General features: G+C 32.8%; 1 protein-coding gene across 2 annotated transcripts; it reads left to right on the top strand.

Annotated features, from left to right (window-relative positions):
• The first annotated feature begins 19,946 nt into the window (after window positions 1–19,946).
• On the top strand, window positions 19,947–24,141 carry LOC139855988 (probable protein phosphatase 2C 33). 2 transcript variants are annotated; one of them, XM_071845228.1, is made up of 6 exons: window positions 19,947–20,276; window positions 20,827–21,211; window positions 21,414–21,779; window positions 22,555–22,672; window positions 22,858–23,081; window positions 23,538–24,141. In XM_071845228.1, exons 2-6 carry the CDS (start codon window positions 20,954–20,956, stop codon window positions 23,892–23,894), a joined length of 1,323 nt encoding a protein of 440 aa, XP_071701329.1. In that variant the 5' UTR covers window positions 19,947–20,276; window positions 20,827–20,953; the 3' UTR covers window positions 23,895–24,141. The 2 variants fall into 2 exon arrangements, with proteins under 2 accessions (XP_071701329.1, XP_071701330.1); XM_071845229.1 differs by having other exon boundaries at window positions 19,947–21,211.
• Window positions 24,142–24,393: the final 252 nt, after the last annotated feature.

Raw genomic sequence — 24,393 nt, forward strand, 5'->3', positions numbered from 1 at the left:
AAGTTTAAATTCGGGTAGTACCTACCCGTTAAGTTCATACTTAGTAGCTAATATACAATTCAACTACTACAATTCTATACGAAAAACTGATTATAATAATATTTCGCGTTCAAACTTTTACACAATATTTTACAAACTTATAATACCGCTTATTTTACATATAGCATGAAATATAGCACACAATAAATTTGATACAAGATGGTTGTAAAGATAATTCTAGCTAGTACACAAGTCGTTCAGCAAAGGCAATAAAGACACGTAATTCATACGTCTAGAAACAAGTCATGCATTCTGGTTTTACTAGGATTACTTCCCATCCTTGGTCTTGTGGAACATAACCGTTATGGCCGTTGATAAGACAGCGTGTTGTAACGTCGTCAAAGGGACGAGGGTTACGTAATGTCCAACAGTCCCGTAACAATCTAAAAACCTCATTTCTTACCCCAATTACCGACTCCGTCACTTGTGGGAACGTTTTTTTTAATAGTTGTAGCCCGATGTTCTTGTTCTCACTTTGGTGAGAAGCAAACATTACTAATCCATAAGCATAACATGCTTCTTTATGTTGCATGTTAGCCACTTTTTCTAAATCACGAAGTCCAATATTCGGATATATTGAGTCAAAATAATTTCTTAACCCGTTGCGTAAAACAGCATTTGGGTTCCCCGCAATATATGCGTCAAAGTAAACACATCGTAACTTATGGGTTTCCCAATGTGATATCCCCCATCTTTCAAACGAAAGTCTCTTATAAACCAAGACATTCTTGGAACGTTCTTCGAATGTCTTACAAACTGATCTCGCCTTAAATAGTTGTGCCAAGGAATTCTGACCGACTCTAGACAAGATTTCATCAATCATGTCTCCGGGTAGGTCTCTTAAAATATTGGGTTGTCTATCCATTTTGTGTTTTTATACTGTAAAATAGACAAGAGTTAGATTCATAAAAAAAAAAATACTTATTAATACAAGCAATTTTTACATATATCATAAAGCATAAGCACACTATATTACATATATTACACCACACGAATACAACTATCTTATTCCGACTCGCTTGTTTCTTCTTCTTCTTCGGTTTTGGTTCGTTTTGCCAAGTTTCTAGGGATATATGATGTTCCCCTAATACGAGCCGTCGTTATCCACATTGGTTTAGAAAAACCTGGTGGTTTAGAGGTTCCCGGGTCATTGTTACAACTTAAGGACTTCGGGGGTTGACGATACATATAAAGTTCATCGGGGTTGGAATTAGATTTCTCTATTTTTATGCCCTTTCCCTTATTATTTTCTTTCGCCTGTTTAAATTCAGTTGGGGTAATTTCTATAACATCATCGGAATTCTCGTCGGAATCTGATTCATCGGAGAATTGGTAATCCTCCCAATATTTTGCTTCCTTGGCGGAAACACCATTGACCATAATTAACCTTGGTCGGTTGGTTGAGGATTTTCTTTTACTTAACCGTTTTATTATTTCCCCCACCGGTTCTATTTCTTCATCCGGTTCCGATTCTTCTTCCGGTTCTGATTCTTCTTCCGGTTCCGACTCTTCTTCCGGTTCCTCTTCGGGAACTTGTGAATCAGTCCACGAATCATTCCAATTTACATTTGACTCTTCATTATTATTAGGTGAGTCAATGGGACTTGTTCTAGAGGTAGACATCTATCACATAATATCAAACACGTTAAGAGATTAATATATCACATAATATTCACATGATAAAAATATATAGTTTCCAACAAAATTTGTTAAGCAATCATTTTTCAAGTAAACACGGTCGAAGTCCAGACTCACTAATGCATCCTAACAAACTCGATAAGACACACTAATGCAAAATTCTGGTTCTCTAAGACCAACGCTCGGATACCAACTGAAATGTCCCGTTCTTATTGATTAAAAACGTTCCATATTAATTGATTTAGTTGCGAGGTTTTGACCTCTATATGAGACGTTTTTCAAAGACTGCATTCATTTTAAAACAAACCATAACCTTTATTTCATCAATAAAGGTTTAAAAAGCTTTACGTAGATTATCAAATAATGATAATCTAAAATATCCTGTTTACACACGACCATTACATAATGGTTTACAATACAAATATGTTACAACAAAATAAGTTTCTTGAATGCAGTTTTTACACAATATCATACAAGCATGGACTCCAAATCTCGTCCTTATTTAAGTATGCGACAGCAGAAGCTCTTAATAATCTCCTGAGAATAAACATGCTTAAAACATCAACAAAAATGTTGGTGAGTTACAGGTTTAACCTATATATATCAAATCATAATAATAGACCACAAGATTTCATATTTCAATACACATCCCATACATAGAGATAAAAATCATTCATATGGTGAACACCTGGTAACCGACATTAACAAGATGCATATTTAAGAATATCCCCATCATTCCGGGACACCCTTCGGATATGATATAAATTTCGAAGTACTAAAGCATCCGGTACTTTGGATGGGGTTTGTTAGGCCCAATAGATCTATCTTTAGGATTCGCGTCAATTAGGGTGTCTATTCCCTAATTCTTAGATTACCAGACTTAATAAAAAGGGGCATATTCGATTTTGATAATTCAACCATAGAATGTAGTTTCACGTACTTGTGTCTATTTTGTAAATCATTTATAAAACCTGCATGTATTCTCATCCCAAAAATATTAGATTTTAAAAGTGGGACTATAACTCACTTTCACAGATTTTTACTTCGTCGGGAAGTAAGACTTGGCCACTGGTTGATTCACGAACCTATAACAATATATACATATATATCAAAGTATGTTCAAAATATATTTACAACACTTTTAATATATTTTGATGTTTTAAGTTTATTAAGTCAGCTGTCCTCGTTAGTAACCTACAACTAGTTGTCCACAGTTAGATGTACAGAAATAAATCGATAAATATTATCTTGAATCAATCCATGACCCAGTGTATACGTATCTCAGTATTGATCACAACTCAAACTATATATATTTTGGAATCAACCTCAACCCTGTATAGCTAACTCCAACATTCACATATAGAGTGTCTATGGTTGTTCCGAAATATATATAGATGTGTCGACATGATAGGTCGAAACATTGTATACGTGTCTATGGTATCTCAAGATTACATAATATACAATACAAGTTGATTAAGTTATGGTTGGAATAGATTTGTTACCAATTTTCACGTAGCTAAAATGAGAAAAATTATCCAATCTTGTTTTACCCATAACTTCTTCATTTTAAATCCGTTTTGAGTGAATCAAATTGCTATGTTTTCATATTGAACTATATTTTATGAATCTAAACAGAAAAAGTATAGGTTTATAGTCGGAAAAATAAGTTACAAGTCATTTTTGTAAAGGTAGTCATTTCAGTCGAAAGAACGACGTCTAGATGACCATTTTAGAAAACATACTTCCACTTTGAGTTTAACCATAATTTTTGGATATAGTTTCATGTTCATAATAAAAATCATTTTCTCATAATAACAACTTTTAAATCAAAGTTTATCATAGTTTTTAATTAACTAACCCAAAACAGCCCGCGGTGTTACTACGACAGCGTAAATCCGGTTTTACGGTGTTTTTCGTGTTTTCAGGTTTTAAATCATTAAGTTAGCATATCATATAGATATAGAACATGTGTTTAGTTGATTTTAAAAGTCAAGTTAGAAGGATTAACTTTTGTTTGCGAACAAGTTTAGAATTAACTAAACTATGTTCTAGTGATTACAAGTTTAAACCTTCGAATAAGATAGCTTTATATGAATGAATCGAATGATGTTATGAACATCATTACTACCTTAAGTTCCTTGGATAAACCTACTGGAAAAGAGAAAAATGGATCTAGCTTCAATGGATCCTTGGATGGCTCGAAGTTCTTTAAGCAGAATCATGACACGAAAACAAGTTCAAGTAAGATCATCACTTGAAATAAGATTGTTATAGTTATAGAAATTGAACCAAAGTTTGAATATGATTATTACCTTGTATTAGAATGATAACCTACTGTAAGAAACAAAGATTTCTTGAGGTTGGATGATCACCTTACAAGATTGGAAGTGAGCTAGCAAACTTGAAAATATTCTTGATTTTATGAAACTAGAACTTTTGGAATTTATGAAGAACACTTAGAACTTGAAGATAGAACTTGAGAGAGATCAATTAGATGAATAAAATTGAAGAATTAAAGTGTTTGTAGGTGTTTTTGGTCGTTGGTGTATGGATTAGATATAAAGGATATGTAATTTTGTTTTCATGTAAATAAGTCATGAATGATTACTCATATTTTTGTAATTTTATGAGATATTTCATGCTAGTTGCCAAATGATGGTTCCCACATGTGTTAGGTGACTCACATGGGCTGCTAAGAGCTGATCATTGGAGTGTATATACCAATAGTACATACATCTAAAAGCTGTGTATTGTACGAGTACGAATACGGGTGCATACGAGTAGAATTGTTGATGAAACTGAACGAGGATGTAATTGTAAGCATTTTTGTTAAGTAGAAGTATTTTGATAAGTGTCTTGAAGTCTTTCAAAAGTGTATGAATACATATTAAAATACTACATGTATATACATTTTAACTGAGTAGTTAAGTCATCGTTAGTCGTTACATGTAAATGTTGTTTTGAAACCTTTAGGTTAACGATCTTGTTAAATGTTGTTAACCCAATGTTTATAATATCAAAAGAGATTTTAAATTATTATATTATCATGATATTATGATGTACGAATATCTCTTAATATGATATATATACATTAAATGTCGTTACAACGATAATCATTACATATATGTCTCGTTTCAAAATCATTAAGTTAGTAGTATTGTTTTTACATATGTAGTTCATTGTTAATATACTTAATGATATGTTTACTTATCATAATATCATGTTAACTATATATATAACCATATATATGTCATCATATAGTTTTTACAAGTTTTAACGTTCGTGAATCACCGGTCAACTTGGGTGGTCAATTGTCTATATGAAACCTATTTCAATTAATCAAGTCTTAACAAGTTTGATTACTTAACATGTTGGAAACATTTAATCATGTAAATATCAATCTCAATTAATATATATAAACATGGAAAAGTTCGGGTCACTACAGTTGATAGTTGGCTCAGGTCCCGATTTCGGATTTTTGAACGTCCTTTCGTATAATTTAATATCTTGTACTTTGCGTTCCGCAACTTGTACTTTTGTCATTTTTAGACGTTTCTCATCAATAAATTGAACCACTTGGATTGTATCTTGTACATTTGAGCTTTTTGGTCATTTGCGTCTTCAAATCGTCGTTTTCGCCTTTTGTCTTCGCACTTATTTAATATAAACGATTACAACTTAAAATAGGACAATTACAACTAAATAATTTACATATTGGGAGGATATTGCTACTAAATATATGTTCATTTGGAGCACTATCAAGGTTCCTTTGCAAATTTCATGCGGTCGAATGAAGACCAAAAACTGGTCAGGATCAAATATCCATCGAGCTGTTCTGTCTCAACATAAAACACACACACATACATACGAACACACTCCAAAAACACCCCTAATTTCGCCATTTTTTCACCAAATTCAAACAAATTTCGTCCTACAATCCGCTCTAATAATGCCTAGTTTCGGATTTTTTAGCAAGAAGGTAAAAATTACACCCCTAAACTCTTAAATTTCTTAGTTTTTGTGATAATTACAATATTTTACCTAATTTGATTTTGTAAATTTCTAGTGTAATTAGAGTTAAATTGTTAGTATATTATGCATGTATAACCTAGATTGATGCTATTTAACATGATTTGAAGCCAAAAACTTCAAAAATTTTAGGAATCTAGGGTTTGTGTTCTTGAGCAATTTGGGGCTTTTTGATATAAACAGGTTATGGTCAATTTTTGTCATGAATTATTGCTAAATTAAGTAGTGTAACATGTTTAGGTAGCTAAATGATCCAAACTTTGATCCTAAACATGATTTTTGAGAATTAAAGTAGACTTTTTAGGTCTAAAATTCATGAACTTGATTAAATTGATGTAAATGCCATTTGAAACTTGTTTAATTACTAGTAATGGTTATTTTAACATGTTATTTGAGTTGAATGCTTATGAACTTTGTAAACATTTTCATATGTGTTTATTTGAAAAAGTGTAGAATTGTTAAAATTGTGAAAATGTGTATAAGTGTAATTTTGATTAAACATGTTATTATAATTGTTTCAAGTTGTTATTTTGCTAACACTAATGCATATTTGGATGCACAAATTTTGTGTTTAATGTGTTTTGCAGAAAAATACTGATACTGATGGTGCATCATCATCATCTAGGCAACCTGCTCCAGAACCTGAACCAGAAATGTAATATGAGCCACAATATGAACCAGAACCTGAACAGGAGCAACAACAGGAACAACAACAACAACAACCTGATCAACACGTACCATATTATGATCCGCAACTAGAATATGTTAATGCCTACGTAATTTTTTCGATTCATCCGATAGTAGCACATCCGACGATTCATGAAGAACAGTTGCATCCCAATTTGAGATTTGATCGAAGTTGGAGAGATTACCCGACATATCAAAGTAACAAATTCAAACTAGTAACAAAAAATGTAGAAGTGCCGAGGGTAATCGATTGGGAGCCTTTGGAAAGGGTCCACCTAGTTAACTCAGTTAGACTGCATCTGATCCAAAGGTATGGCAGCTCTTCTTTTTCCGATTGGGAACGTTTATTCACCATTCGTAGGCCTGTATATAAGAAATGGTGTGTTGAGCTTATGAGTACTATAGCGTTAAATGCGGATGTAGTTAGGTTAGATGATAGAAGTTTTCTTAGATTTATACTTGGTCGTAGGATGTGTAGGATGTCCATTCTGGACATGGCTAGGGCTTTACAGATTTACACTCCTGGTGAATTACTACTACCCGATTGTACAAATTTTATTTATCATGGGGAGCGGGTAGATAGGAATTTTGACGCGGAGCCGTCTGGAGGCGTATGTCAGCTTATAATGTTTTTACGCTGGGAGGAAGACACTCCTATTTAGATATTAACAAAGCAGAGCTACGTATTATACATAGATTTTTAGCTAATTCGATTACACAAAGAGGTAAAATTCAAGGTGAAGATGACCTTACACGACTTATTTTACCTTAAGTGTATTCGAAACACTAGAAGCTTTGTTAATATCCTCTACTGTATTGGTTTTTATCTGTCCAAAGTAGTGGCAGGAATACAGGACGGGGGAGTAATAAGAGGAGGTATTTTTGTTACTCTCATTGGAGAGTATTTGGGTGTAGATAGGGATCAAGGGGGTCCACTTATGGAATGTAGGGAACAGGATGATACTTTAGGATTGAAGGTCTATCAGGGTGCTAAGGTATTAAAGAGCAGACGCAATCAGGCAGTACCATATGATGGTAATCATCCACATGTAGAGAGAGGTTCAGATGAGGAAATGGAGGAAGTAGATGACATTAGGGATGTCATTAGGGAGGCTATGACTGACGTCTACCAGCGTATAGATGAGGTAGAAATGACAAACCAGGATAGACATAGTCGGTACGAGCAGTGGCAAGCCGCGAATGTGTACGAGCATTCCAGGCAACGACAGCATGATAGATGGCACTATCATCAGCATCAGATCATGAGCCAACTATCACCTCAGGATCACTACGTTCCGACCCGACCTGCTTACTATCCTCCACACCAGCCCGATATGCGACCACCATTTACTCTCTACGACCCTAACCAGGCCTATCAGTATACCTATAACCAACCATGGAACCCGCCCGACGACATGAACTGGAACCCCTATCCAGATTGATATAGTTCTCGTTGGTGATTTTTATCTTTTTATTATTTTTATTTACTTATGTTTAAAACATATGATATTGTGATACTTTAATGTAATGTTTAATATTTTTATTATTTTGTACTAATATTTCATATTTGATTTGAAAGTGGGATGTTAAGTCCCATTTCAAATTACCATGCATGTTATTATTTGTATGTATGTATTTTGTCAATTGTACACAACAGGGTAAAACAGCGCATTTTCAAAGACTGGCATTAAGTTCAGCAAAAGATACTAATTTTGACGACAAAACGAAAAACAAATGTGATGTAACAACAAGATGAAATGAACAAATGATGTGCACCATTTAAATTCAGCAAACAAACGCCAATATGTTTGGAAACTTTGGTAAAATTCAATCATTTTTCTACGCTAATTACCCTCAATAATTTAAATTGTTACTGATTTCTTGCAAATGAGGGCATTGCAAGATCTTAAGTGTGGGAAGGGGTTAAATTCTTTCGGATTTTTAAAATTTTTGACTTATACATTTGATTATCATTAAAAAAATACTAGTAACGCAGTAGTTGTATTAGAATCTAGTGCTCTCTGATAATAAAGAACAGCCCTAGTCTTATATACTGACTACCCAATTCTAGTAAAAATTTTCAAAATTTTCAATTAAATGAATTCAAAATCATGTTTATACATATTTATGAACGATAAAACTAGGTGTTAACACCGAAATTATTGTTACCTCGGAAAGGACACAAATTGAGAAACAACCCAAAATGTTAGAATTCATTTAAAATGGAATAGAGGACAATAAAAAGGCAAAGAAAGGAAAATAAAAGCCAAGTGTGAGAAAAATTTACCAAGTTATTTAGAACATATGTCACATATATTTTGTACAAATAATTGAAGATACTTTTGTTTTGGACTAAATTAACTATTTTACCCGTAATATTATAATAAAGATATGGATCTACACGATGAATCAATTCCATCATTAAAAGGAAGTAAAGTCTTTTGAAAAAGACACGCGCTTCTTGATTTAGGTCAGGAATTTGTCGTCCAGACCAGTTGTAGAGTCTACGAAAAACCTTGAAAAGTTTTCTCGAAAATCAGCTGGAAATCCACGGACCTCAGCATCAAACAGGGTCGCCAAGTGGTCAGACTTATCCTAACCATGAGAGGATCTGTCTCGTACAATGGGGGGCACCGTTAAAATTAGCTTATAAGACTAATGAATCAGATCTCCAGAAAGGATAATCTCCTTAAAGATCAAAAATAAGCTTTTAAGACTAATATTACTCAATCCTTGAGATTGACCTTAAAGATTGAGAATTCAAACTCATGGAATTCGATGATATCTAAACTCGAGCTTGAACGAGAAAATATTTTGATCAAAATTACAAACCGATTTGTTTTCTGAAAACCTATTTTCAATGCGTTCATTACCATTGAATGTAAAATCCTAGGAATTCACCTGGAATTCATTAGGTCATCTGAACCAAATCGGGTATCAACCGTAAGAACGGTGGTTGCATAGCATGGTCAAAGACAGGACCTTGTGCCAGACCGAAAAACTATAGGGTGATCTTTACTATTGCTCCTACAAAGGATAGTAATTGCATCCGACACGATATAGACCATAATTAAGAGCATGTCACGGGACATTGCCTTAACAGTTGCTTGTTCAACGCTTTCCTTTACAACCGGACAGTAGTTTACCGAAAGGTAATATACGGAGCAAGTATACTGGACGTGTTGCTTTCCCAATACAAGGTTAGCAAGTGGGTGACACAAAACCGTAAGTTTTGAGCTAAAATTTTCAAATCTGAAACCCACCAAACCCACAAAAACAATTTGCAAACACCGGTGAAGGGTTATTTCGGAAAACTTATCTAGGGTAAAAGCTAGATTTAATTTTCAAAAGATTAAATGTTTTCATAAAGATCCAATTTCCTTAAGGATCTAAATTTTTATAGTCATGTGGGACTGTAAACCACATCGTTACTACCATTGTTCATACCGCCATATAGAAATCACTGATGTACAAAGTGTGAAGAATAAAGAAGTGATTCTAGTATTTTTATTTCAAGACTATATTGCTTGAGGACAAGCAACGCTTAAGTGTGGGAATATTTGATAATGCTAAAAACGAACATATATTTCATAGCATTATCCCTCAAGAAAGACAAGCTTTTAATTGCAGTTGTTCTATTTACAAGTGATATTCGTTTAAATAATAAAAGGTGAAGACAAAAGACAGATTCGACGATTTGAAGATGCAAATGACCAAAAAGCTAAAAAGAACAAAGTACAATCAAAGTGGTTCAAATTATTGATGAGAAACGTCTCGAAATTACAAGAGTACAAGACGCAAAACGCAAAGTACAAGATATTAAATTGTACGCAAGGACGTTCGAAAATCCGGAACCGGGACCAGAGTCAACTCTAAACGCTCGACGCAACGGACTAAAAATTATAAGTCAACTATGCACATGAATATAATATAATATATAAATTATTCTTAAAATTATATATATATTATATTATTTAATAAAACCGTCGGCAAACAAGAAAACAAATCTTTGTGAGCTGGAAAAGCAGGCCATGTGATCGCATGGCCTGGAAGTGCAAAATCCATGCGATCGCATGGCAGCAGATGCCTGGCCACATCTATAAATTTCAGCATTTTCGGTCGATTGTTTATATCTTTTTCTCTTCTCTATCTCTCAACGTAATATATATATATATATATATATATATATATATATATATATATATATATATATATATATATATATATATATATATATTATAATTTTAATTTTAATTTTAATTTTAATAATAATAAGGGTATGTTAGCGAATGTTGTAAGTGTGTAAGTCAAAATTCTGTCCGTGTAACGCTACGCTATTATTAATCATTGTAAGTTATGTTCAACCTTTTTAAATTAATGTCTCGTAGCTAAGTTATTATTATGCTTATTTAAGCCGAAGTAATCGTGTTGTTGGGCTAAATATTAAAGACGGGGTAATTGGGCTTTGTACCATAATTGGAGTTTGGACAAAAGAACGACACTTGTGGAAACTAGACTATGGGCTATTAATGGGCTTTATATTTGTTTAATTAAATGATAGTTTGTTAATTTAATATAAAGATTTACAATTGGACATACCTATAAATAACCACATACACTCGATCGGACACGATGGGCGGGATATTTATATGTACTAATAATCGTTCATTTAACCGGACACAGGAATGGATTAATAGTCAATGGACTTATTAAAACAAGGGTGAATTATATACAAGGAAAATTGGTGTAATTATAGTTTAAGTCCCCAATTAGTTGGAATATTTGACTTCGGATATAAGAATAATTTGACGAGGACACTCGCACTTTATATTTATGACTGATGGACTGTTATGGACAAAAACCAGATGGACATATCGAATAATCCAGGACAAAGGATAATTAACCCATGGTAATAAACTAAAATCAACACGTCAAACATCATGATTACGGAAGTTTAAATAAGCATAATTCCTTTATTTCATATTTCATTGCATTTTTATTTACTGTAATTGTTTTTAATTGCACTTTTAATTATTGTACTTTTTAATTATCGCACTTTTATTTATTGTCATTTACTTTACCGCACTTTTAATTATCGCACTTTAATTATTGTCATTTACTTTACGCTTTAAATTAAGTCTTTTATATTTTTAATATTTTACATTAGGTTTTAACTGCGACTAAAGTTTTAAAATCGACAAACCGGTCATTAAACGGTAAAAACCCCCTTTTATAATAATAATACTACTTATATTTATATTTATACAAATATAGTTTTAAAAATATAGCGTTAAACTTGGCTAGCTCCATGTGGAACGAACCGGACTTACTAAAAACTACACTACTGTACGATTAGGTACACTGCCTATAAGTGTTGTAGCAAGGTTTAGGTATATCCACTCTATAAATAAATAAATAACTTGTGTAAAATTGTATCGTATTTAATAGTATTTTGCAATAAAAATATAACTATTTCGTATACACATCTACGCACATCAAAGAGCCACAGCAACAAAACCAACAACCTAACAATTTAAACAATCTAAGCCAAATGAACAAAATAACTACCTATGACAAAATTTAAAAAAAACAAAAACAAAACAAAACTAACCCACACAACCACTACATGAACATACACAAAAAGAGCACCTAAAAAAACACCACCAACATCAACCGCTTCCATTCTTTCCTTTCTTAGTTTTAATTATCGGTCAAAAAAATTCCCTTTCACTTCTTTGTAAGACCATTTGTATCTCATGTGTAGTGACCCGTCCTAATCCATCTGGACGAATACATAACATTTGGTTACATCGCGAGGTACTTGACCTCCATATGATACATTTTACAAACATTGCATTCGTTTTTAAAAGACAAACTTTCTTTACATCGAAAGTTGACGGCATGCATACCATTTCATAATATATCTAACTATAATTGACTTAGTAATAATCTTGATGAACTCAACAACTCGAATGCAACGTCTTTTGAAATATGCCATGAATGACTCCAAGTAATATCTCTAAAATGAGCAAATGCACAGCGGAAGATTTCTTTCAAACCTGAGAATAAACATGCTTTCAAGTGTCAACCAAAAGGTTGGTGAGTTCATAGGTTTATCATAATCAATCATTTCCATAATTCTAATAGACCACAAGATTTCATTTTTCATAAACATCATTCTCATATCAGGCATTTCGCAAACTGCATAGAGATAAAAATCATTCATATGGTGAACACCTGATAACCGACCCTAACAAGATGCATATAGAATATACCCATCATTCCGGGACTCCCTTCGGACATGATAAATTCGAAGTACTAAAGCATCCGGTACTTTGGATGGGGCTTGTTGGGCCCAATAGATCTATCTTTAGGATTCGCGTCAATTAGGGTGTCTGTTCCCTAATTCTTAGATTACCAGACTAAAAAGGGGCATATTCGGTTTAATAATCCAGCCATAGAATGTAGTTTCGATTATTTGTGTCTATTTTGTAAAACATTTATAAAAGCAGCGCATATATTCTCAGTCCCAAAAATATATTGCAAAAGCATTTAAAAAGGGAGAAAATGAAACTCACAAAACTGTTTTTCGTAGCAATAATGCATATGACGGCACTGAACAAGTGCAGGGTTGGCCTCAGATTCACGAACCTATATCAATTGTATATATATTAACACATATTCCATTTAATCAACTAAGTTTACTTATATTTTATAATTTATTAAAGTTAATATCTTTATATATAATTATACTTATGTTATATATAATTTAGTTAATGTTATATCAATAATAATAATATATTAGTTAGTATATTAAAAACATATTAGTATGTAATATTAGCATACTTGTAATATATTTTTATATGGATAACATTTGTTTGTTAAAAATAAAATTTATAATAATACTAAAATAATAATGGTGATGATAAAAATAATAATAATAAAAATGATAATACCTTTAATAATATTGATAATACTAAAATAAAATGATAAAATTGTTATATTTTAATAATAATATTAAAAATGATAAAAATAATATTAAAAATGATAATCTATTAAATTGTATTATTTTTATAATATATTAATAACTATAATAATTTTAGTAATAATACTTATGATAATAATAATTAGACTAATAATAATTATTATAATAATAATAACAATACTAATAAAGATAATGTTTAAAAATAATAACAACAATAATAATAATAATAATAATAATAATAATAATAATAATAATAATAATAATAATAATAATAATAATAATAATAATAATAATAATAATAATAATAATAATAATAATAATAATAATAAGATGGCTACCTTAATGTAACAAGCTTTAAAAAGATAAACGCCCCGGCCCGGGATCGAACCCGCGACCTCTCTTTTCACAAGCGCACACTCAAACCAACTAACGGATCAACAGCTTTTGAATTAATCTCCTAATTTAATTAATTTAACCTGTATGAATCTGTTTATCATATTCATAATATTTCTATCATCATCATCATCATCATCATCATCATCATCTTTTATTATTATCATGTCATCATCATAATACACTCGCCATCATCGTCATTCTTCGTTTATGTATCACCATCATCACTAACATCATCTTTAACCTCATTCATCACCATGTTATTACATCATTAGCGATTATCATCATCACCATCTTAATCATTCTCGGCCCAACAAAGAAAATAGAGCTCTCGGCCCAACATATATTCGGCCCAACTATGGCCCGTTAATAACTCGATCAGATTAAATAGAATAGGGAGCCGTTAAAAATGATTTGTTGGCTTTGGATTCCAATATACGTTCCCATAACATGTTGTTGTATTATTATATTTAGCCTAATATCTTTACAGCAATATTATAATTACCATGTATAATGCTACTATTCATCGTCTCTAATATCTTCTTTGTTATCACCGTGATTGATATACCAACAGAAATAGCAAGTAACGAGCAGGAGATAGCAGCGATGGGTTTCTTTGGTTTGCAACAGAAACAAGATAACAACAATGGCAATCGCTGTAGCAGTGTTGTGGTTTCGTCTGGGTGTCGTCCGAAAAGAATTAAAGAAAAATAATAAAATAACAGAAACAGTTTACAATGGTTCATGGTGTTTGAAACAAATAACTCAGGCTGTTTACAGCAGAAAAACGCATCAGTAGCCGTGAAAAAGAAAAAAAAATCAATGATGGTGGTTGTTTGGTGGTTCATGGTGGATGGTGGGGTTGTTTGTTGTTTCATTTCGAATAGGAATTAAATACAAGACAGCAGCGAATAGTCGTTACTGCAGTAGTGATGGTTGTCCTCGAATGGTGATGACAACAGGAGCATTTTATGGTAGCGAGTGGTGGTTTGAAGATGAGAGAGAAAGAGAGAGGTGGAAGAGGTGGTGGTTTATGGTGGCCGGTGAGTTGGAGTTCACAGTGATGGAGTGGAGATGGTGGTTTGGGTGATGACCGCTGGGTGTTGGTGGATGAAGGTGCTCGAATGGTGGTCGTGGGTTTCCTAGAAAATAAAAATGATTATCATGAAAGTTGATGGTGATTTAAATGGATTCCGAGGGTTGTCGAAACTCCATGATGGTTTGTGGGTTTCGTCTTTGATGATAAAAGCATACAAGGAACCAAGTAGAAGAGTTGATAAAGTGGTGATTGGGTGATCGAGTTAGGGTGGTGTTAGTTTCAGCTCATGTAAGTATGTATATGTGTATATATATATATATATATATATATATATATATATATATATATATATATATATATATATATATATATATATATATATATATATATATAATAAGAAGGAAAATAGTGATATTAATTATATATTATCTATATCATTTTGTGTATATAAGATTCGTTTGAGAAAAACACCAAAACAAACAGTAATTGTAAATAGTAATCAATATTAAAATAATGATTTGAGATTAATAAACGTGTATGAAAAAAATCCAGCTGCCATTCCTTGGTTTCATTCTACCGACGTTTCATTAAAGATATTATATCGTGGTCCGTTGATCATTAGAGGCGGATAAAAAGTATTCAGAAAAATCCCATATTTTTAAATTAACTATATTTATTTATTTTGGTCATTATGGTATAAAATTCGATCATTCACTATTAAAAAAAATTACATTAATTATTCACTCCCAACCCCAAGTAAAATATAAAAAGTTTTAAAATTCAATAAATAGTTCCTAAATACATTTTTAATAAGCCTAAAATTTATATTACTCATTTTTGGATCACCGTTTATTTTAAAATCACATAGGTTCGTTTATAACTTGTTTATTATCAATCGAATGATAATTGAGTGTTACTATCATTTTCCAAATAAATTCGAAATTATATATATATATATATATATATATATATATATATATATATATACTTTTTAAATAATAATCATTAAAAATATCTTATTTTTATTTTACTTTACATAAATAAATTTTAGTAACAACAACATACAATATTTAAAATTATGTTTCCAATTATTATATATATATATATATATATATATATATATATATATATATATATATATATATATATATATATATATATATATATATACATATCAAGTTATAATTAATTGTTCGTGAATCGTCGGAACTGGTCGAAGGTCAAATGATTTCATAAAATAGTTCAAAAATTTTGAGATTCAATTTAATAGACTTTGCTTATCATGTCAAGTCCATATAAAGATTAAGTTTAAATTTGGTCGAAAATTTCCGGGTCGTCACAGCATGCCATGCATAGGCGTTGGAAGTCTATGTGGCAAAAAGCAATGCCCAAATGTTGGCCTAGTGGGTCGTGAGTTTGCAACAAAATGGAATGGTGCGTTGGAATCTAACGGATGAAGCAACGTGAGTTGCTTTGTCTTTATTGATTTTATATTAATTTAAAAATATTATTTTTATTCATTTTTAATACTTAATCAATTACTACTATATTTTAACATATTATCACAATACTTCTAACTTACACCACGATACTCCATACCAAAATTTCATACATCATAATCATAAAAAAGTGTAAAAAGCAACACACATTATCAACTCACGTCCCCGAGAAATGAAAGAGTACGACGAGGACGAGCCGGGACCACTAGAGCACGAAGCACCTACACCACCTTCCTAGACTATTGCAAATGAATTAATTAAATAGCTCTTCTAAAGTCAATAGACGTTAATTTCAGCTTTCCATCTATTATCGAACACATTTAATTTTTATAATTTAAAAGTAGTCGTGTTTTTTCAAAGTAGTAAGTAAAAAATAACTAAACAAAGATCTTTGAACTTGATCAACGTGAACTAACAAACAAACTAGTATGTAAAAGTTAAAATTACCCATAAAATACAAGATCACACATGATACACATGTTGTATGTTACATTCAACAAAATATTTATTATTTTTTTTTTTTGAAAGGCAATAAAGTTATATTAATAAATAAAACTAGCAAGATGCTATGAAATACAAACTCGAATTCAAAATACAAATTCCCAGTATTCACGACTTCAAACTCGAATCAAACACGAATCGACTACCACATAAGTCTAAACCCGATAGAACATACAAATCTAAACACGAGTAGGTCAACTAATACCCTAGGAAACCACCTTGATAACCACCACATATTACACGACCACTTCAGGGCAAACACCTAAATGAAAGCATGAAACCCGACTGCAACCCGAAAATCACACCATGGAACCCACGAAAATCATAAAACAAAAGTCCAAACAAGCAATCAAATCGAGTGGTGATAATGCAATATGTAAAGAAACTTAACAAAGGATTAACCCATGATTATGTTGACCACCACAAGCTGCAGATACTCATGACTGGAACCAATTAATACCCACGACAAGATTCGGCTGCAGATACGGCTAGACCCAAATAATACTCACGATATGAAGCAAGACCTCCACCGTCTGTTTTACCCAAATGAAACCACGAGAACTTTCCCCACGATTAACGCACGCGACAAAAACGAAACAGCATCCACACCCGATAACATGAACCTGCAACCATGAATCCCACCACAACGAACACGAGCCTAAAACCATGAACCAACCCGCGAAAATACCTGAAGTCAAAGGTAGGAAGACGGTGAAGGAGAGAAACCACCCGGCGACCGGAGAAGGAGGCAAGATCCGACCGAACCACTTGAATACCCACGAAAGCATTGATCTATAACCACGATCTGAGTACCCGAAATTAGCTACCGAGAACCTTATACACGATTTGAATACACCCGAATTGAATACACTCGATTTGACAGACCCGAATTGAATACACTCGATTTGAGAGGCACCTAAAACGATTAAAAATAGAGAAGGGAAAACAAGGAAAAAGAGTGAAGGAGAGGGGTCCTCTGGACCGGAGGAGAGCAAATTAGTGATGGCGGCGAGTAATTTTAGGGTAGGGTTTTTTGGTTGAGAGATAGAAAAAAGGAGTTTTGGACAAAATATTTATATTTAACTAAACTTTGTAGTTGACGGACGTTTTAAGTTATTTTTTTGGAAAAAATATAAAATTAAATTGATCTAGATCATAAGATTTAAAAATGATACAACATAGTCAAATGAACATCTAATTTGATAAGGTCATAAAGTCTATTTGACAAAGGATTGTACTAGACTCAAACCAAACATTTTTTAGTAAATAGTTACCCCGACAAAGTTTTTATTAAAATAAATAATAAAAGAATAGGAGATGTAGAAAAGCAATGGAGCTATAAGAGTGTATTATAGCTACAATCAAAACACTCACACCAAGGCTAAATAAAGCTATAGAAGCGCAAAACCAGAAACAAACAAACGTTAATCCAATTTCCAAGCAATCTTCAATTTCACTACTTGTCTTGACTCCTTGAAGCAAACCGAAAAAAGTTTTAACCGAACAGAAGAGTAGATATCTTCAAACAGCTTGTCTATTGATCTAGTTTTACCCTTGAAAATCTTGTTATTACGTTTTTGCCCAATGAAGTACATTGAAGCTGCGAAGAGAAGCTTTGAAACCATGGTTTCTGCACTATTTGTCGCACCATTACCCATGTCGTTTGCTATATGAATCCAATTGTTGCTGCCATTCGAAACACACATTAGCTGTTAGACTTTTGGCAAATATCGTGGGAGTAAATAGAGTTAAAAAAACAAAGTGTGATTGTGAATCCAAGGAAAATTGTTGCACAAACCGACAAACCCAAGATAAAATGCACAAAATAACAATGAATAACGCGAAACAAGCCAAAAAAGCAACCATCAAAGGTAGACAAGCATTTAACAAACCAGCGCGTGAAAAACACCAATCAAAATACCCAGCATCCCATCACCATCAACAAACATTATCCCGCAAAAATGAAGCCCCTAAACCAATTGAAGACATGGTTGATCCCGAAGATGGCTAATCCATAGCAAACCAAACCAAAAAGCTAAACATGGAATTATCCAAAATATACTTAAGAAACTCCAAAATCCCTCAACAGCCTTGTCTAATCCTCTGCAATCATGTCTAATCCTGTAGGCAGAATATCAGTGGCACGCAATATATATTGATGTTGCCCGAAAAAACCACAAACAACCGGATATCTTTACATCATTGAAAACCACTAACAACAACCGACAATAATGGGTAGAAAATCACTAGAGGGGGTCCAGAAAGGTCTTATTTAATTAGATGTTTACTCTTTTAGAAACATGCAGTTAATGATGTGTTCGATCTTTAAAGTGGGATAATAATAACAAACTGAAATTAACCATAGGGTTAACCACCTAGCGATATCAAAGTGACAATTCAAATTGAGGGTTCAAATACTGAGAATTGGAATATCGGTGGTGATACGTGTAGACATTTAGTATACGATAAATAAAAAATTCATATTGAACTTCTGTAATTAATTATACATTTTTTTATTTCACCCCGTCTTCAAATATAAACGATGCGTAAAATCATTGAATTTTGAGATTTAAAAAAGAGATCAACTGAAGGTTTCTAAGTTGACGCGCTACTCAAATGAAATCACTATTTTATGAGTTAACGAATCAATCAAATAAATAGATAAAAGATATATCGATCAAGTTACTTAATTGTGTAAAATTAAACGAAATATGTGTTGTCAACGAGTAACGAAAGCAATCTTGAATCCCTTTCATGGGATCAATTTTCCGTGTTTTCCTATTGTCATGGGACCTTAAATGTAACATGCAATACAATTACAATTAAATGATTATTTGACTAAACACATGAATAACTACTGAATATAATATCATTACAGTTAAAATTAATTATAGCAAGTATATTATAGTAATATTGATATATTAGGTATAAATAACTATATAACTTTTGATGCTATATAACCCCATTTCTACGACCAATATACCATTTCTAGTTTTTAGTGTTTCGACCAACCAAGATCAATCCACCTTTTTATCCATTTCTAATCTTTAATGACAAAATTATATAATATAATAATAATATAATTCAAGTATTAAGTAACATATATAAAAGGGTCCATCATCATTGTTCTAATCACAATTTCTTTCCTTTTTCGATCTACGGATTTATTGTTATAGATCACCAACCGCTTTGAACATGAGTTGATTTCAACAATTTCCAACTGCAAAAATCAATAAAGAAAACATTTCATTTCATCTAATTTTGGTTTTAAATGTGAAGTTGAATCTAGAATCAACAAAAAGCTTCAAGAAGATTAATTGGTTGGTGGGTTATTAGTTGGATCCATTGATTCCTAACTTTTTTTATAATTCATTCAAGAATATTATACCTTTATTGCAACTTGGATCTGCTCCAGATGTGGTAGTTTCAATCAGGTTCACAAGTTTTCTTGATATACATCAACTGGGTATGTTAAAATTTGATGCTTTTTTATTACTGCAAGAAAGTTGTGTTTGTGTGGGGTTTAATTTCGTTATTTGAAGTACTTTTTTTGCTTAATTACAACTTGGTATGTTGAAAATCGATGAAAAATTTGATGCTTTAGGTCATATTGTTTGTGTTTGGGGGGTTTTGAGCTCTTGCTATCAATGATTTAGCTCATCTTTGCAATTGGGTTTGATCAAATTCATGAAAAATTCTTATTTTATTTCAAGGATATTATGTTTGTATGGTTTTAAAATTTTTGATATCAGCCACTTTTATAGCTTAATTTGCAATTAGTCATGATCAAAATTGATAAATTTGTTTGGCTTAGCTCATGAGAGCAGCTGTGTTTATGGGATTTTAGGTTTGTTGATATCAAGAAATTTTCACTTAACTGTAGTTGTATATGCTTAAATTTGAAGCAAAAATCCTGTGTTCTAAATTATTCATCCAAAATAGAATTCAGGATTTCAGGATCAATACCAATATTACTCTGTTTTCAAATTCTGAATCTTGACCTGTTGATATTGAAGGACTAACAAAATCATTAATTTGGTGTTGTTCTCAAACGATTTTACAACGGCTTCTTCAATTGAAAATCCGGTGCTTGTCTCGACGGCTGGTCTGGAGTGCATATTTAGCATTATCAGGGCCCTGAGGATGGGGTCCTGCTTTTCAGACGAAAGCAGGACCCCACTTCCAAATTCTCCAACAACGGGTCTCGGGATTAAAAAAAGAAAGAATTCCAAAAAAAGGCCACCGGGATTGCGAAACTCTTCTTCGTTTGATCACCGAAGGGAAGAACAACTTCATAGAATTACGGGTCGAATGTTTTTGAATGGATCGAGTGAAGTTGCGTCGCTCTTTACTCAGCAAGGCAAGAAAGGAACCAATCAAGATGCCATGATCGTGTGGGAGGTTCGTTTTCACATTATTTCATTATAGTTTATAATTTTAATTTATAGGTTTTATGTATTGAAAAAACAATTTAGGCAACTTTTGACATTTTCGACCCCTTCGACCCCTTCATATTGAACTAGTATTATTTTTTATTAACTGTATAAAACCCATAAACATAGAGGTTAGTGCTAAGATTTAGTTTAATATTTTTACTTTTCAGAATTTTGGGTCAAGAACAGACACGGTCTTCTGTGGTGTATTTGACGGTCATGGGCCGTTAGGTCATATGGTGGCTAAAAGGGTGAGGGATTCACTCCCACTGAAACTAAGTGCACACTGGGAAGTTAACCTAAAAGGTAGCACTGATGTCCTTCGTGAAATCTTGAACTCTGAAGAAACATTAGTCAATTTACCCGATGATTCACGTGGCTCAAATTTTGAAGATACCTTTAAGAACCCTGAAATCTTCCATACATTGAAGGAAGCATTTTTAAAGGCGTATAAAGTCATGGATAAGGAATTGAGTATGTATGCACGTGTTGATTGCATCTGTAGTGGGACAACTGCAGTAACGTTGATCAAGCAGGTAAGATTGTCGAGTCGGGTAGCGGGTAAAAAAACATGTGATTTTGTATATGGACCGGAATGAGTTAGGTTGGGTTGCGTGGGGTTGACATGAAAGCCCGAAGCAAATTTTGTTCTAGAGATTAGATTTCCTAATAAACAGTTAGGTGGTGTTTGTTTTTCATTATGCAAATCTTATTATGTCATGTATGCACGCCCGCATACGTTTTTACTGCGGACTGTTTTTTTTTTTTTTTTTTGAAGACATAAGATAAAAGAATCTCTTATTCTGTCTGCAAACTCACAGACCTAGAAATATGCTTCTAAACGTGCAGGCATGATCAAGTTATTTTGCAGACATAAAAACTATCAGTCTTCAATATTCATCATACAGACCTTTATGTCGCATCTTCTTTACAGACATATTCCACGGATCTTCACACAAAAACATCTTTGTAAACAAACGGCACCTTAGTGTACCAATGATTGCAATACCTGTTTTTAATAATAATCAATCAAATTTTTAATAGTATGATTTTGGTGGTTTTCATGGATTGAAACTACAGTTTGGGTGCTCTTTGTCATTCGACTCACGAGGCCCATTTTTTTAGCTAAAATATATATTTTTATTTTTCCCGTTGGACCAGTCTAATTTAAAATATCCTGAATTGCCTCATTTATAAAACATAAGTAAATCGGTGGAATTCACTTCTTTATCTAAAAGGCGTTAGTTTGTTTTAGGATTTTTTGTCGGGTTATGAATGTAATTATTAATATTAACATGTTTATGGTTATAGGGTCCACATCTTATAATTGGAAATATCGGAGACTCGAGAGCCGTATTGTGTACAAGGGAAAATGATAATTCTCTGGTTCCTGTTCAGTTGACAGTCGATCTGAAGCCAAACCTTCCAGGTTCCTCACACTCATAAAATGTTACCACTAGTTTATTTATTTATTTAAATTTTTTTTTTTTTTTTTTTTTGTACTTTTAATTATTGTCCAAGGATTGCATTGGGACAAAGCCAGTTACTTGAAATATAAGTTAGTTAGGCAATAGATTCCATCGTATGCTGTTTTTACATGTCTAACACATGCAGCTGAAGCTGAAAGGATCCGTAGATGTAAGGGACGTGTGTTTGCCTTACGTGATGAACCTGAAGTTGCTAGAGTTTGGTTGCCTAACTACGATGCACCCGGGCTAGCCATGGCTCGTGCTTTTGGGGATTTTTGTCTTAAAGATTTTGGTCTCATTTCGGTCCCTGAAGTCTCATACAGGCACCTAACTGAAAAGGACGAGTTTGTTGTCCTGGCAACTGATGGGGTGAGAATTCCCTCCGTTTATCTGCCATTTACTATTGATTTAGTCAACTTGTGTTTGGTAACGGGCTAAATATATACACTCGAGTGAGTCAAACTGGCTGAAATCAACCCAAAATGTATTTTTAAATGCAACAAACTTCCTATACCGATTTATCGTTGAATAGATGATTAATTTTATGACATCATTTTGGTGATCATGAATTATTAGTAATAGGGAAGTATATATTCGTGAGAAGAATGAAACATTTCTTGCCAATCTTGTAAGGATGTTATAATTATTTTGCATTATTTTAAGGATTTTGCTAATGAAAGCTCTTAAGAGTTGTCCTTAACACGCTTTGAACACTTGGATATAGCAGTCTGTTATTAAATTAATAGTGGCGCTTACCTGATTGTACAAGTGTTTTATGCATGTTAACGACAGCCAGGTAATGATTATTGTTATACCGTGTTGCAGATATGGGACGTGCTTTCAAACGAAGAAGTGATTGAAATTGTAGCCTCTGCGGAATCACGTTCCCGTGCAGCACAAGCGGTGGTTGAGTCAGCTGTTCGTACTTGGAAACACAAATACCCAACTTCAAAAGTGGATGATTGTGCAGTTGTGTGCCTGTTTCTTGACGCGCAAACAACAACCACATGCGACGCTAAATTAAAGAACATGGAGGAAGAATCATCATCATCGTTAATGTATATGGAAGGAGGAAAAGACTGGTCTGCCCTTGAAGGGGTTTCACGGTTGAACACATTATTAACACTTCCTAGGTTCAACGATGAAGATAACTATGAGCCTCGTGGCAAAAGAAAGGTTTAGAGATGATTGGTTGAAAAGGTTTGGTCATTATATTTTCATTATTGTAATTGTAATATGGTTTTGTTTATGATTTCATTTTGTTTGAGCTTGAAAACCAGAAAAAGAATCAGGAATGTAAAAGAGGTTTCGAGCTGTTAGTAAAACAGTCAGTCTGTAGTGTATGGTGAAGAACCCGACTGTTTTAGAGAGTCGTGGATATTGTTTTCGTTCTTTTTTGCAGGGTGAAACGAAATTTTGTGAAACCAAATCTTGCCTTTTGTTTTTTTCTTTTTGTTACAGAATTGTGTGAGGTTTAATTCATATGTTTATCAAAATTATATCGTGTTTTTGTTTGACTGAAGTCTTGACTTTGATTACTGTCATCTTAGTAGTATCATTTTATACATACTAGTAGCACACGTGTTCGGGTAATCGGGTGGTCGGAGTTTGCGTGGTTCGCTTCTATTTCATGCGAGATGCTTGTCTTTTTCGGAAAAAATGCGTCTGTCATTGTTTATAT

The sequence above is a fragment of the Rutidosis leptorrhynchoides genome, chromosome 6 (genome assembly GCF_046630445.1).
Source record: "Rutidosis leptorrhynchoides isolate AG116_Rl617_1_P2 chromosome 6, CSIRO_AGI_Rlap_v1, whole genome shotgun sequence".
In the NCBI taxonomy this organism is placed as follows: domain Eukaryota; kingdom Viridiplantae; phylum Streptophyta; class Magnoliopsida; order Asterales; family Asteraceae; genus Rutidosis; species Rutidosis leptorrhynchoides.